We start from the raw sequence: 17,329 nt of genomic DNA on the forward strand, positions 1-17,329 counted from the left end.
TTATGGAATAAAGTTACAATTACTTATATTAAAGGCATATTGCGAACAAAATAATATTGAAAAATATAATCGAAAATGCCGAAGAGAGAGAAAAAGAGTGCAATTACGATAGTAACGCCGAACTTGTAATAACCGATAAAAAATATAATACATCTTTAAGAAATAATTCACAAATCGTTACTATATTATCCCATATCTACTAGTGAATATTCTATTATTTTGCAAGAAATGGGAAGAAACAGTACCTCCATCGCGATCTCTGCAGGATGATGCATTTTGCGATGCGTCCGATGGAAAACCGTGAAGTTGCAGTCGATATCTCGCCGCCGATAGGTCGCTCGGCTGTCGTACACTCGATCGCTATTGGTAGACCGTGAGCGGCAGCGCCAACTAGTCGATTGCGGAATACACCCAGTGATGAAAGATCATGAGAAATATTAAACGGGTAAAATCTTTCGCGCATGCGTGAATAACGTCACTGCTCCACGTGTCTGATCCAGACAGACTCGTGCTTAGATGCAATATAGGACATTTTTTAAAGCCTATATAAATTTTCTACTGTTTTCGTTAATAATTATGCTAATAATATTAAATATCTGTTATATCTCTCTTTAAATATAAACAAGATAGATTTAAAAACTGAATTCTATATAGAACATTTCCTCTAGGAGAAGGCATTTCTATGTTTGTTGAAAAATATATTCGTATTACCCTTTTGAATCTCCCTTTTCCCAATCCGTTCCATACACTATATATATAAATATAGTGTATGTATGTATGTATATTTATATTTTTCCAATACTCGAGCAAATGTGCAAATAAAAATACAATGGTTGAATACAAAACCCCGATTCTACTTTTTTTTAAGACATGTGGGCAACACACATAATTGTTACAAAAAGAATTGGAAATCAAATACAGGATAACTGATTATTATTTAAAAAATTATTTACTGATTAAGAAGTGATCTTATTTCATTCTGCATGTGACATAGGAAGTCAATGTAGCTAGGGTTTCTGTCATTTCTTCTATCTTCAATCAAAAAATGTTGTAATACTATTTCCAGTTTTTTTCTCATGTTGCCTTACTATTGTTAATTAAAAATGAAAAACAGATGAAAACAAATTATATTATACTCTAATAGAATCTGTTTTCATGCATTACATTAAACAGCTTACTTTCATACAGCGATGTCTTTCAATATGTATTCGATTGATAATATTTGTGATTCTATTATTGAAAGAAGTATCTAATATTGGCAATGCGGTGTGAATTATATCGACTTGGACTACTGAAGGTACACTAAAAACATTCTGTATCCATTGGGAGGAAAGTGCTATACCCAACCATAAGAACATATAGGTAGTATTTTCTAAATATAAAACAAATCACATAGAATATATAAAATATTGATATCGATCATTTTTCTAATATTTATTAAAGAATAATATGAAATAATTATTCCTAGTTAAAATAACTAGAAATAAAATCTCTGCAAATTTACCAATAGAGCAGCGCAACATTGATGGTAATTCTGTGTCTCGAGGATCAACATCGTGCAACGGAAATAATCTAGGATAAATGTATCCAATAGATATGGAAGTAGGCATAGTTGCAACTATTTGCATGACATAAGATCGATCGTCTCTCCTCCAATAAGGCGACAAATTTTACCAATTGTTGGCACATCTACATACGAATTGTTAAAGATAAACAGATCTACACTGCAACCTGCACCGACACATTCTTGACTCAAATTATTATAGACATTGTTTTGTGGTACTGTAAAAGAAAAAAAAAAAAATTATTTTGCAAATAAAAATTCACACACACGCACACTCGCGTATATTATAAATTAAATATACCATAACCACATGGCATACATACCTAACAGTTTTTTCTTTATCTGTACCAAGTATTTCATGATCATCACAGTTTTTCAATTTTCCAGGCTCCTCAGCAATTGATAAAGATGAATGGAATATTAATAATTTATCAGCACATTCATATGTCTAAAATCATAGGCAAACCTATGTAAGAGCTCTTTTATTAAACTAACCAATTTATTAAAAAAATCATTGACAAGAGAAAAAAAATTTCATTTATGTTATTATGTATTACAGATGTTTTTTTTTTCTTTCCCTTTGTACACAAATCATATATAAAACTATGTTCTATTTATACAAATACCTTTAATACTTTTAATCCAGCTTATATGGCAGAAGCTAGACTCGATTTAGTTTCTCGAGTAACCGCAAACATTTGTGGAATCTGTTCCACAATCTCTCTGATTCGTTATAAACACTCCACCTCTCATATTTTGATCATCTTGCATTACTTGAATCTGTATATAACAAATGTATTTAGATCTATATTGAGATACAGAATGATAATATCAACAAATAAATTAGATTGACAAAGCTTTTAAACTCGTACTCGGCTCAACATGTGTTCTATCAACATGTAATCCTGATCGATATCTTGCAGCATTCTAGGCACTCCGTTTTGATACAGACTTCTTTGACTATATATATCCTATGAAAAGAGAACAATTGTGTTGCATTTTTCTTTCTATATAATCAACAATCTGATTTAATGTCAAAATAAAATAATTTTTAATCACAGTCATACCATCTGACTATAATATCCTCCCTGCTAATACATTGGTTGTTTAAAGCTCTAAATAGTAGCAGACGACGCACAATGATATAGTTTTATTTCAGAATGAAGTACGCTAGATTAGTATTTGAAGAATATACCACTTAAAAGTTTGATAATCTGCAGAAGAAAAACTAAATTCTATCTGTTAATAGATAATGCTGAAAGAAATAATATAGTGCCTATATAAACTTCCTGTTGTTTTCGTTAATATTTATACTAATAATATATTAAATATCTGTTATATCTCTCTTTAAGAATAAACAAGATAGATTTAAAAACTGACTTCTCTATTATTTCTTTCAACATTATCTATTAATAGATAAATTTAAATTTCTGTCTCGTTTATTCTTAAAGAGAGATATAACGAAATATTTGATATATTAATGGCATAAATATTAACGAAAACTATAGAAAATTTATATAGGCTCTAAAAAATGTCTTTACCTCCGTGCACCTAAACACGAATCGACACGAGCCTACCGAGATCTTAAGTGATGAAAGTTTTGCGTTTTGTGTTGTGCCTGCTGCCAGCGCGTGTAGGGAATACGCACACAAACATGAACCGTGTACATGTAATGCGCAGAGCGTTCTGCGCATTTACATGTGTCGTGTACACGGTTAGGTGCTTGAGCGTATCCCCTCCGCACGCGCTGGCAGCGGGCACAAAACGCGAAACTTGCATGATCGGACACGTGGAGCAGTGACGTCATTCACGCATGCGCGAAAAATTCCGTGGAATATTTCCCATGATCTTTCCTGGGTGCGTTCAGGAGACACAATCGTTGGATAGCAATCGAACGTGGTTGGTTCTTACTTCTAGAACCAACAAATCAACGTCGAGTATTGACAAGACGATGCTCAACATATGTGTTTCTAGAACGCGCCCATTGTCTACATCTACACTCTACACTTACAGACCTACACCTGCATTTTCGCTCCGTCGTGCGCGTTACTCTCGACGACGCGAGGAGAGTCGCCGGCCACGTTCGCGTGATACTCTCGTTTGCTCTCGCTCTACGTTTCCTCGACGCGACGTGAGCGGCGTGCGCGCGATCATCCATATGCGAGCGTGGTGTCGCGCCACGACGACGACGACGACGACGACGGCGCCATCGCCGCTACGAACATCGCTACGAAGAGAAGCCGTCGAGGAGTCGCCGTCGTTCCCTCGCGTGACGCGTCATCGCCATTTCGCCACCGACGCGACCACCGCGATCGACGTTCGACGCTGGATAGGCAGACTGGGCGCGATGAAGAAGAGCTGAGTGTGCGGCTCTTCGTCCACCGGGTACATGAGGTACGTACATATGTATATATGTCATGCCGTAAACATATCGTGAACGATAATCTAGAGTCATGTCAGCGTACATATGTGTGATCTTGTATGAGAAATTCTTTTTCTTTTCACGGTATCGTCTTTTACGTTGCTCTCCTATTTCGATTACGTCAATGAGAGTTATATCTCGTAAATAAATTATTAATGATATTTATCGTAAAATCGTTGAAAAAAAATATTTTTTTTTTTTTCATTTGGTATCATTTACTTTTTTTAACTGTTGCTGATGAAAACTTAAGCTAATGAGAATTTTTTAAAACTAATCTTTATGAGCATTTATGATTATCGTAATCTTAGTACTTATGATGAAATTACATGTTTCTCTCAGATGGAAGATTGAAAGATTTTTCTTATTATATTATTACGCTGTTATTATTTCTGAAAAGTGTTTACGTATTTTTATAAGCAAAGCGAGTTTACAATTCTTATTTTAAAATAACGTTAAATGCACATTTTTCTAATAAAAGGATATATTATTCATGTCTCTTGTACTATTTATAATGATATGCGTTTTTATAATACTTCTTTTTTAATAACCGTTTAAATAGCTGTTTACACTAATGAGAATTAAAGTTAATTTTGCATTGATGCATCAAGAATTTTCATTTCTCGTATAAATACGAATGTGCATTGAGGACTATTTTTTTTTTCCGATACGTGACTACGTTACGCTAAATCATCATATTTACGATAATTAATATATGCAAAGTTCGCGCAATAGAGTTCGCGATTAATGTGCTTGCTATTCATGATTCTACGTAAATTACAACGACGATGTTGACAGTTTCGGGAAGTCAATGACGGGTTTTGTGAATGAAATGTCATCCGCGCGTTTCCATGTGTATGTTGCAAATTTCTTCGTTTAGGGATTTTTCCTTTAGATTGCCAGTCTGCCGATCTCGGGATAATCAAATGGAAGGCACGTGGCTTGTCTACGTGTCGTGTGTCGTGTCTCGTATCGCCTCCTGTTAGGCCGATATTACATTTGTCGTACGACGAACTTTTTAAGCATATTGATTGGCTGCAAAATAGAAACTTTCTCGAGTCTCTAGAAATTAGCTAATCAATGCGCTTAAAAAGTTTGTCGTACGACAAATGTAATATCGGCCTTAAGGTGGATATACATTTAGCGAACGAACAGCGAATGCGAATATTCGATTCGCATTCGGCTCGATTCCCTCATGAGGCGGTACATCAAAGACAATTCGTACGAGAAAAAAAACGTTCAAAACGTTTCACAAGACATTCGCATTCGCTGTTCGTTCGCTAAGTGTATACCCACCTTTAATGGTCGTGTACTAATAAATCCGACACGGCAGATAGAAAAACGATTTACTTTTTATCATTTATTCTAAGCGACATTTCTTTATTTTCATCTGTATCACGAACCGATCTTATTCCTACAATTCGATAAAACGTTAAGTAAGATTTAAATGTTAGATTAAAAATATACAGGGTGTCCCCAATTTAAATGGCAAAACTTCAGGAGCGTGTAGGGGACCGAAAAGCTAAGACGGAAAGTCCTTTAGAGGTTTGCTCGTTTTTGCTCCATTTTGGAGAAAATCACAAAAAAAGAAACAAAACAAGTTTTCGTTTTTTTACTTATTTATTTACATTTTATTTATGTTATCATCTATTTAACGCAGATATTGTTCAAAATGTTGCCCTCTTGTAGCAATGCAAGCGTTATATCTAGCATTGACCTCATTAATTGCAGCTAGACTAGAAAATTCTAGTGATATTTGGTGCACCGCATCTATGATTCGGTCTCTTAATTGCTCTCTTGAATTGATTGGCACCGTATAAAGGATAACATCAAGTGTTTACATATGTAAAGAATCTTGAAGCAGAAAGTTTATTCGGTGCCAATCAACACAAGAGAGCAACTGACGATGAGAGATTGAATTCTTGCGATTTTCTCTAAAATGGAGGAAAAACGAGCAAACCTCTAAAAGACTTCTTGTCTTAGTCTTGCCATTTAAATTGGGGCACCTTGTATATTGCGATGCTCGCGTTCAAGTGCAATCAGTTACAGTTACAAGAACTGCAATCGAATATGAATACTAAGACAATAATAAAAAATTAATATTCATTATTAATAAGATATCAATATTATCGTTGCGAGGAGTATTATTGAAATAATTATTGAAGAACGATATTTTAATTGCTACACAAATAGATTTATGAACTGAAGAACTCTTTAGTCTTTTAATAAAAAAAAAATAAAAAAAAAAGAGTCTCTTAAGCGCTGTCATAATATTGAACCTTTTATGCTTTAAAAATGTGTTCGATTTCTTTTTTTAGGTAAATTTTGAACTAAACTATCTCAAAATACGGAATTAACAGTTTTATATTTTCCCATTTCCGAAATAAATTTACTTTTATCTTTTGTGTACTAATATTCTCGTTACGAAACTGCACCATAGAATTAAGAGAAACTATTTTGAAGATTAATCCACTCACGATATAGTAATGTTATATCGATAAGACTGTCCTTAGTTTTTACACTTTGTAGACTTAATAGAGCGAATCGACAAAAAAGTTTAAAAAAGTTAAAAGTATGGAGGAACCGTACATGATGCATGCGACGTGAATGTAAGTATCTAACTGACGTATACAAGGTAATCCCTAATTGCATAGGTAAGGAAAAGCACGTTATTTTGTCAGAAATTATACGGGAGGAAAAAAAAAGGGAGATAAATAACATTGCACGTCAAAATTATGCTCCATGTAAACAAAACCGCTTTTGTCAGTTATAAATGATATTTCTTACGGATATTAAGACGAATTTTAAAATTACTATTGCAACAATCGATGAATAAATGAATTCTGTTCTGCCAGTAAAAGAAAGATTTCACTTCTTATGCTGCCGCAAAGAATCGTACATGCTTCTAACAAATTGCATTATTTATTGCTACTTATACAGAGAGATTCGGGAAAAAATATAACTGCTTTGTCAATGAATTATAGATTTTGAATTAAATATATATCTCCATTTGATTTTTCAGAAATCAACGATAGGTGTCTTAATTACAAATCTCTTTCGCATTGTAATCAACTATTACAAATATTCACAATATGATGCGATTGTATTTGATAATTTCTCAATAAACATTTAGCTGTTGATTCAGCATTGTCAGTGTCAACACTGACAATAATATCAACAGTTTATAGTATGGATGGATAAACATGATGATATTTGTTTGCAGTGTTTAGAATCGCAATATTTCCGTAGCTGTCGTACAAAAAATATTAGCGTGGCATATTTACATTTTATAGTGTAAATTACATATGTATTTAATTTAATGATTAATTGACGTGGATTGATTTGTCGCTTATTATTCTTTAATCGATTATATTGTTGAAATATTCGTTTTTGATAAACATACAGAATTCGAATAGAATTGTGATACGATATTTTCTTCTTTTGTTAAGAATTATCTCTGGAAACCACGGAGAAGATATTTATATTTTCTGTCAGATTATCCTGTGTATGTAATCAAAAATTTATTATTCTGTGAATACCCGACGTGTGGCGAGATGCCAAAGCCAGAGGCATGCAAAGAGCTGAGCAGAATCTGCTTTCGAGCAGGCGTCACGTTTCCGCGCGTACGGTACACGTGCATCGCCGTTTGTCGTCTCCGTCGTCGTCGTCGTCGCCGTAAACGAAACAAAACTCGCATCGCGCGTGCTCCGAAATGTCAGTGAACTCGAATCCAGCTGCTAAGTAGTCAACTACCCCCCTGCATCTCCTCCCCTTTTCCTTTCCTCGTGCTCTACGGTGAAAATTCTCATTAATTTGCACGAGTCGAGAAAGAAACGCGCGCAAGGTGATCCGATAAAAGATGACGAATTAAAATAAATTGAAAGAAATCTATCTCTGTGAAATGGGATATTTAATCTTCGTAATTGGCAACTGAAGATTTATATAAAGTTTATCAAAGTTTTCAAGTTGTAGACCGACATAATAAATTATTTTGCTCGTAAATCTATTTAACAATCAATATAATCTGTTATTTTAGTTTATGTAATATTTATTATAAATAATTTTTATCTTGAATATTGATATTATAAATCGCAGAGGCATTTTATGATAAAAAGAATTGAAGAGAATCCCTTTTCATGAATTAGTATCTAATCTTCGAGAAATCAGGAATGGATTTTGAAAAATACGCTTTTATAATTAATTGTCAAAGGTGTATGAAATATAGAAATATGTTTTAATTCTAAAGGTGTAACATTTTTTTTTGTTTTTTAAATTAATGTTTATTTCTTTCGAAAATTGAAATCGATGATTAAAAGCGGAATAAAAAGAATTTAAATGATTGTAAAATCAATTTTTTATTTTATAGCTACCAAAGAAAAATTTTTATTGTTTGATGTTTTTTCTCTTTTGTCTATTTTGTTCTCAGTTTTGACAGTTTTAGTAATACAGTTTTATAAGAGTAAAGGAATTATATTATTATGTATGTATGATCTGGTCTATATTTTACAGATTTCTTAAGTGCTTGGACTAGAGATACCAAAATAAAAGAACAAGAGATACCAAAACGTTTTCGTTACTTCGAAAACTGAAAACGAAATCGAAAGATAGAAAAGAAGAAAAGTAAAAGCTAAACGATTCTTCACTAATGAGGCTATGTTATATAAATTGCAATAATAAAACATATTTGAATATCTTGGTCAACATCTTTTTCATCCGTTCTTCGATTATTTCGTCGTCCATTTTATAACCGCATCTAATATCTTTTTATTTTTCTTCATTTATACATGTTGATGTAACAAATTTTATTTTCGATTTAACAAACTAAAAATCTTCAATCGAAAAGCTTAATAATTTACTTACGATTTTGTTTCTGACGATTGATGATTTCCGTTTTGATAATCGAAAATTCCATTATCCAATGTTACTTGATGACACGGTGTCCTGCGAAAACAAATAAAGATGTTTGAAACATTTTACACAGGTCTTTTTCTTTTTTGAAAAAAACTGTTTTATTTCGAGAAAAATAAAATAAAATATTTTGATTGTTTCACGAAAAAACAAACAAAGAGAGAAAATTCCTGTTCTTTTACACAGGAGAAAGAATTGCAAAAAATATATTTTTCATTTACTTTAAAGAGAATAAATATATACATATATATATATTTAAATCAAGTACAATTATTTTTTCTCTTCCCGCTGCTTCATCGTATTTAATATTTTCGTCCTCTTTTTGGTTGTCATTGCTTCCAATTTCTTTATACACAATTCAAAAATTAAACTGCATATGTGATAAACTATCTCAAATATGTTGACTTCTCTTTGAAATTTCTATGGAATGAGATTGTAGAGAAAATAATTATATAATTAAATAACGATATGTAAGTATAACTTTAATAATGCTGATGCTAATGTTTATGTGACATTTAGTTTTATGACTACTGTGTTTATGTTTGACAGGATTGTTATGTTTTAACGTATTTTAATATTATTTGTGGTCCTTGATTTCTGTATTTGTTGACAACACTCTTAACAACTGCCTTGGCAGTAGTATAGAAAATCAAGATTTATAGCTGAAGGATTTATGTGCCTCATCGTTATACTAATTTTAGTGAATAGAACTTAATTACATTTTAAGAATACTATTAATATCTATATATATTTTAATAGCTGAGCTGTAAGATAACGTAAGCGGAAATGTATTTATTATATATATATATTACATTAAAATCAAATGTTTATCATTTTATGATACAACATGTCGATATAAATCCGCGTATAAACCCCGATTGTTTTCATAAGAGATAATAAAAGAGAATATATCTTACTGTCGATAGGAATGAGCGGTTCGCGACTTGGCAGAGGCCGAGGCGGCCGCCTGGCTCTGTACGGGAGCTGTGGAGTGGTAGCTCTCTTGCTGATGTTCCTTTATCGTGCCGCTATTTCGGAGATGACCAGGCTACGGGACCTTCATGAACAATGCGCTCATCAGCAAGAGGCTCTCGCTGCCCAACTGCAAGGTAGGCGCTGAAAATATGGGCATAACAAATATATACTTTCAGGGCTTTGAAGCTCCTATTTATCTTATAGATTGAAGAATTTATTGTGGAAAGTATAGCTTATAAAGTTTACGTTAAAACGTTACGGCAAACCTCATAAATTATAAATTGATTGCTTTCTTCTGAGTTCTTTGATTGACATTATTGACAAGTGAATTTTCTTCATTTCGTTCATATATACGGAAAAAAATGCTGTTGCTTCAATTAAACACCGACGTCACGGGCTGCCGCAAACATATATAGTTCATTCAATGATATTTTTATTGGACCAAATATCATTGAATGAACTATATTTGTTTGTGGCAGCCGTGACATCGACGTTTAATCGAATCAACAGCATTTTTTTCCGTGTAGGCTCTTCGAGATAATCAGTACATGTTCTTTTTAGTTATATTCGAGTACAAAGTTCGACTGGAGAAATCCTTGGCAGAAGAGAAGAGCTCGAACGCTGCGGTGAAGCAAGAACTGCAGCAGCGCGCATCGCGGGAGAAGTCCTTACGCGATAAGGATAGTATAGAGGCGATGCGAAGGTTCGATTCGCTTCAGCAGACCTATCAACTCCTGCAGACGGAGCATCAGGATCTACAGGAAGAATGTAAGAAACGTGAAAAGCAGGCACTGGACGAGACCAATAAATTGAAAACGACGCTGCAAGATCTACATGGTCGCATTCAGCAGGCGAAAGAGGAGAAGGAGAAATCCATGGAGCATTTGAAGACCAAGTACCTGGAATTACAAGATGAGAAGACTCAGTTGGAGAACAAATACAACGAACTGATGGCAACTAACGGCAATGCCGATAGCACCATCGATCACCTTAGAAAGGAAGTCTTTCAGCTTCAGCGCGAATTGGACAGCGCCAAGGTACGTATTTTTTCATGCTATAAATATATATGTAATATCAGTTTACCAATTACAATTTGTATAAGATAAATAATGTCTTGAGATGATTATAATTGCATCTTATAGTATACAATCAATCAATAGTTACATAGAAAATGATTAATATTCAATATTCAAAATTAATTAAAAAAAAGAACTATTATATAAAAATGCGTAAGTATTCTGTAATTGTTATCTTGTTTTTCAGAAGTCCTACAGAAAAAGCACATCTCCTGATCCAGTTCCGATAACTCCTCGGGCATCGGCGTCACAATCAGCATTGCAGAAGGAGGACTCACAACCGATACCGGCGCCGCAACCGCAACAACAGGTAAGTCCGCTGGGGTTACTATACGCACCTCGCAACATCTATCGCGTGAACGGAAAAGTAGCTCCCTCGGAAGACAAGACGTTGAACGAGGATGCCAAGGAGGAGATCAACAACACGAAACTCATTCAAAAGAATGGCAACATCGTTTCAACTATTGTACAAAAGATTGACGAATCCTCGGCTAACAATTTTCAGCAAAAACAGCAAAAACAGCAAAAAAATGTTGTCGAACGTCCGAAAATAAAGAGCGTAGACGAGAATCTTTTTGATAAAGAGCGAAGGGAACAGGTAATGTCGTCACCACTAAATCAACGGGACGACATTAATCCAAAGCGTGATGGCAATCAAGCTATGTCGGGTTCGCAAGCCGAACAACCGTTAACGCAACTTGACATCAAGAAAGCGTCCATGGTCGCGTCTAGTCGAATGATTAGTGGCAAAACTCGTATGGAAGATGACGAACTGCAGGCTCTGCAGGAAAGAGTAAACGGGATTCTCAACCATAATTTACCCCACAACGGAATACATTAGATTATACATTTATTAATTTATTATTACTCGGTTATGGTTGGATTTTTTTTCAATTCATAATAGAGATTGTCAGATTCTTTAACATATATTTCGTGAATGTTTGAAAGATTAATTCTTGTTATATAATATAATTTTATAAAAATTTTTTATCGTTGTTTAAAAAAATTTATATTAATATCAATTGTGTTATAATAATTATTATAATATCATATAATATAATTATATCAAATTATATATATATATATAATTATATTTTAATTATATATTAATAGTAATTATGATTTAATTTTTTAATTGGCATGATGTACAATAATTCTTTTAAACAATTAATATAAACTATGACATAAAATAATTTATATAATTATTTGTGTTTTATTTTAATTTTTTTATGCAATAATCAACGGGTTAATCACATGGGTTAAGAACATCTAGTTAGTTGTTTAAACAAAAAGTGGTTATTATTATTTCATATTCTAAGTCAACTAAGGATTTTTTTATAAAACAAGGCGTTGGTGAATATATTTTGGGACTAATTATTTTTAATATACAATATATATGGTAGTATCTGCTTTTAAGATAGATATTGTCTATATGATGGGGAAAAAAAAAGTAGAAATCTTCTATTTTCTTACTGAAGATTTCTCGGAATAATTGCTTTTTTCTTATAACTGTAATCTTTCTCTACTACTGCCTTAAATTAGACACATAACAGAATTTGTTTTTAATAAATAAATAAAGTATGTAGCCGATGTGCATAAACTTATAAGCATATTTAATAAAACGAGATTTTACATTATTTGAACCGCTATTATATTTTTGATTATTTCTTGTTCATTGCTTAAAGTTAGTGATGCTTATTGTAAGTTTTTCTATTGTAAATCGCATTTATTGGTTACACGTAGAGTTTATTATGAATGTCTGTTTCGGAGAATACATATCTTGTTACTGAATATAATTCAAATAATTGGATTCACGCCGCACACATGATAAAAAATAATATATTATATTATTTATTATTAATAAGCATCTGTGCATTAATTATTGTAGCAATAAATCGTTTTTAAAAAAATGTTTAATTTTTTATGTTTAAAATACATATACACATACACCTGCGCTTATAACGCGTACTATTGATATTAACGCAATTTTAAAAATAAATGCTTTCAACACTGCAATATTGCGTAAATCATATAAAGAAGTTTTTTTTTAATTTTACTAACATTTTTTTTTTTTAAATCATCAATAACTTAATTTTTTTATTAAGTATTCAAACAAGAAATATAAATGTAGAAGTTGCTGTATTTTTGCAAACATCTTTAGGGATTTTTATTTTTTTCTTTTGCTATTGTTGGTATAATTTTGTAGATATTTTTGATGATACAATTCACGGGCGAATGTTTATTTATTGAATGTTTAAAGAACGTAAAAAAAATTATATTTTTTTATGTACATATATAATTTCTTTGGCCAATTTTTCGCGGCTTTTTTTGCAAGGGTTGCTTTTGTTATTAGGAATATGACATATTTTTACATATATATATATATATATATATATATAATGGCTCGCAAGTCGTTCTGAATGTGCCTGTAAATCTGTGTTCTATAATGCATTAATAAATTGTTATTATGTTTATCTGCTTGTATTTTTATTGGCAACCTTATAACAACCTAGCTATTATTAACTTTTGCGTTACATTTTTATGGTATCACCATCGCTAATCGATTTACATTGCACAAGACTGAATTTATTTCTTTTGTCAGAAAGAATGCTCGAGAATTTGTTGAAATATGCAAGACAAGCCTGGATTTATTTATACAAAAATGTGTAGTAGTATAGTTCCTCTTCTATTGCATTTTTATTGCTTAATAATATAACTTTTAATTCCGTATTTTAAGGTACAAACTTTTTAAATTATGCACTGCACTTACAACTTTGTAGATTACAATTATTTGATAAATCGAAATAGTTTTTCTCTTTACACAACTACTATTGTCTTTTTCGTCTGAGTTAAAGATGGTAAAGCTTTGCTGATGTCAAAATAAAGTATATTGGATTAACAGGAAAAAAATTTTCTTCATAACATATATTAGCAATGGATTCTAAAGACACGACTCTTTCGTTTATTCAGTAATGCTATTGTATATTTATTAAAAAATGGCAATTGTCATTATAACCGGTTTCACAATAATATGGGTATAATTGTCAATGCGCAGTTCCTATCTGTAAATGTGTATTTTGTACCGTGTATATAATCTTGGGAACAATTTTTTTCAGAACGCGGCGCGCGATTCCGCGAGTTCGCGAAAAATGGAAAACTCTACTGTAGCGAACAATGCTAATTTGGTGTCGCCGTCTCTCGTTGACAAAGTCGTACCGGTCAGATTGCTGTCGAAGATCAAATTGCCAATTGGCGTATTGCCGATTCCAGAGATTATCGAGCAGAAGATTGACAACGAAGAAAAACATCAAGAGGAGATCCGAAAGCGAGACGACGCGGCGGCTCACAATAATTTGCAACCGCCACCGCCAAAACTCGCTCCGGCGGACAGTAAAGAGGAAAAGGAGCCGATCGTCGAAGCTGGCAATCTCGATCCACCATTCGTCGCGAATCCTCCCGCCGCGCGACATGCCGGTGATCAGATTGTCGCGAGGAAGAAGGCGAATGATGCTTGGTCCGGAGTGAGACAACTAATTGGAATACAAGAAATTGGCGAAGAACTTAATCAGTTGGGTCGTATGCCTGGGTAAATCCTACTTCCTTCTTTATAATTAATATTTCATTTTTTATTATCATTATAATTATATAACCAAATTTTATTTAATTTTAATTTATATATTCTAAGATATACATACGTATATTCGATCTCAACAATCCAGCATTGTATAAATAATTTTTTTGTTTTTTTTGTTTTAGATTAGACGATGGACAAGCTAATGGTGGCGACGATCAGTATGATGGCGGCGATTACGATAAAGAGCCGCAGCAAAAGAATGATATTCATTTGGCGGAAGGCGAGGATGAAGGTGAAGGTAATTTAATGAGACCGATCGAATAAGACCGCTTGCGCGCGATTCGTGAAATTATTCCCGTATCTGAATTTCAGATGAAGGCGACATGCTTGAATATCCGCATAATTTGAAGCAAGATAAGCGGGAATAAAGTCAACATCACCGTTCGAAAGTTTTTTACGCAATCGACGATCAAATTCTATAAATGGAAATTGCCTGAAAAATAATAAACTTGACCAATGTTCACGATCGTCCCGGTTTCATCAGAATACTTATTATGTATTATAATCTGTATGAATCGTTCAATGATCATGTCGCGAGAAATTAGAGAATATAAGTCACTTTATCTTTATGTTTCGAAAACTCTTGTATGAAATCTTAGATATATAATGATATATATATACGGATATATAACCGGATCATCAAGGGCACATTTGAACGTTTGATGAAGGTTTACGCGATTCTAATAAACCTTTTCCCGAAAACTCAATATGAGTACAAGCTCTCAAGGAAGGAAAAAACAAGATAAACTGTATTTTTCTAGATTAAGATCCATAGCCGAGATGCATAGAGTGGATTACGTTAAGATTTAATCGCACTTATTACTTAAGACACTCGTGACTTTGTTACTAGTACAAGTGCATTAAGTTGGGCATGTATTGCATTAGCAGAGATAATATTACGTAGCGAATGTTCTCGGAATCAATCAATATCCACGAGAAAATTGATCAGAAAAATGTTTTATCCAATGAATATTGAAGCTGGTCGTGAATGACTTCTTTCTATATTAATTCTATAATGTTCATGTGACTGAAGGTATATGGCGACTGATGGCAATACTGATCTTTTTACTACTTGTACAAATGCAAAATGCAGAGTGTATAAATGTAGATATTTTGTATAAATGTAAATAAAAGTTTGGGATATTCTATGCCCAATCTTCTTTTTACATTTAAAAAATATTATTATTGTTAGAAAAGAGATTTCATGATACATCGTAGATTATCACAGCAGAGTTATATGTAATATTGCATAATGTAAAGTCATCTCTGCTACTGCGATCCAATCCTGTGTTATAATACCCATTATCATGGCGATAATCGAATTCTTCAATTTCATTAACAATAAGAGAATTTACATTGAGGTTATTGACTTATCGTCAATAAACGCTTTCAATCTTGTTTTTCATTTTATCGACATCAATCGTCGCTAATAATCATAGATTGTCGATTTTTAACAATACGGTTAAAAATAAAATTAACATCCGCTAATGAAATCGATTAAATCTAGCAAATCGTGTAAGAGCGATCGATGGAATATTCACATCTTATTTATTTTATCCTTACCGAGAATCTTAAAAATTCTCACTTAACTGTCAAAAAGATTTATTTTAAGCAGTTTATATATAGAGCGAGCATAGCATAATATTTTGGTATAGTTTAGAAATCCAGTTATATGTAGATGTATACAAAGAGGCGTTATAATTGTACATAAACGTTCTTTTCATAATAAAAACGATTAAAAAATAGACTTTGCCTTTGGAATTTTCTCTTATTATGGTTCAACAATCAGATACGTTCGCCTTATACGGTATAGGTATATAGCTATATATCTATTATCAATAAAATCTACCTAACACAAGACTGAATCATTAATCATTTTGACATAATCACGTACATTTCCGATGTTCTCGATTTAACGGAAATGTACCGAAACCCAAAAATACATCAATAACTATCAATCTAAATGATTGAGAAAGAAATCTTTGTAAATTAAACTTTTATTGAGATAACTAGATAACAAAACTTTTCCTATTAATTTTTGATAAAATTTATATAATTCTAATTTCATTATTATAAAGTTATTGATACTAATAAAGTTATTGATATTAATAATTGGAGGGCAATAAATGTGATAAATAATAATTTTCGATATTTTCGCTAAAAAAAATATTGATTCTAAATTGATCAAAGAATTATTAAAAAGTGGGACATCTTATTTATTTTATAAAAATAAAATTTTGATCAATAGCTTTTTTATCACTTAAAGAATAAGGTCGTATCTATCAGAGCACAGGATAAATGTACCACTAGACGTTGTTTGTTGGCTGTTCTGATTCATACGACCATTACATAAGCAACATTAACGTTTTCCTTCTCTCTATCGGTTCCGAGAACCGATATACATGTTAATATATTAACAATAAGTGTTTCACTTTTCTCTCATTTGTGCAGAAAATAATTGTCTTTGTAATTTCTTATTTATTTTTTTCTAAAATTTTTCCAAATTTTTTTCTAGAAAATACATTTATTTATAAAAAAATTCTTGACGTATTTGATGATAAATTATACAACAGTATCCGTTTGCAACAATTTCAAAGATTTTTCAATTTATTTTTTTGCAAACGAACATTTTATTTGTTCTATTTATTATTATATTAACTGGAAATGGAAATACTTTTTTGATCAAATTCTCATCAACACGTATAATATCTCGTTTACTAGCAATATATAGAAAATTTGTTTGTATACGCTTT

The 17,329-nt window shown here is 32.2% G+C and overlaps 1 protein-coding gene and 1 long non-coding RNA gene across 7 annotated transcripts; one reads left to right on the plus strand and one right to left on the minus strand.

Annotated features, from left to right (window-relative positions):
* Positions 1-1,184: 1,184 nt before the first annotated feature.
* Positions 1,185-3,953, minus strand: LOC138936176 (uncharacterized). Of its 5 annotated transcripts, XR_011447346.1 has the most exons (7): positions 3,106-3,232; positions 2,632-2,819; positions 2,437-2,535; positions 2,191-2,344; positions 1,888-2,012; positions 1,505-1,782; positions 1,185-1,372 (listed from the first exon to the last, which is right to left on the minus strand). It is a non-coding gene; the product is annotated as an uncharacterized lncRNA (long non-coding RNA). The 5 variants fall into 5 exon arrangements; XR_011447349.1 differs by lacking the exons at positions 1,185-1,372; positions 3,106-3,232 and adding an exon at positions 3,580-3,953 and having other exon boundaries at positions 1,427-1,782; positions 2,632-2,778; XR_011447347.1 differs by lacking the exon at positions 1,185-1,372 and having other exon boundaries at positions 1,427-1,782; positions 2,632-2,778.
* LOC138936175 (Golgi integral membrane protein 4) lies at positions 3,598-16,288 on the plus strand. Of its 2 annotated transcripts, none has more exons than XM_070301326.1 (7): positions 3,598-3,958; positions 9,818-10,000; positions 10,428-10,903; positions 11,130-11,252; positions 14,059-14,528; positions 14,699-14,808; positions 14,889-16,288. In XM_070301326.1, the coding sequence occupies exons 2-7, from the start codon at positions 9,820-9,822 to the stop codon at positions 14,942-14,944; spliced, it is 1,416 nt and encodes a 471-aa protein (XP_070157427.1). In that variant the 5' UTR covers positions 3,598-3,958; positions 9,818-9,819; the 3' UTR covers positions 14,945-16,288. The 2 variants fall into 2 exon arrangements, with proteins under 2 accessions (XP_070157427.1, XP_070157426.1); XM_070301325.1 differs by having other exon boundaries at positions 14,699-14,814; positions 14,889-16,287.
* The last annotated feature ends 1,041 nt before the right edge of the window (positions 16,289-17,329 follow it).

The sequence above is a fragment of the Polyergus mexicanus genome, unplaced genomic scaffold (assembly GCF_030449975.1).
Source record: "Polyergus mexicanus isolate NDT 795.1 unplaced genomic scaffold, iyPolMexi1.0 SCAF_9, whole genome shotgun sequence".
In the NCBI taxonomy this organism is placed as follows: Eukaryota; Metazoa; Arthropoda; class Insecta; order Hymenoptera; family Formicidae; genus Polyergus; species Polyergus mexicanus.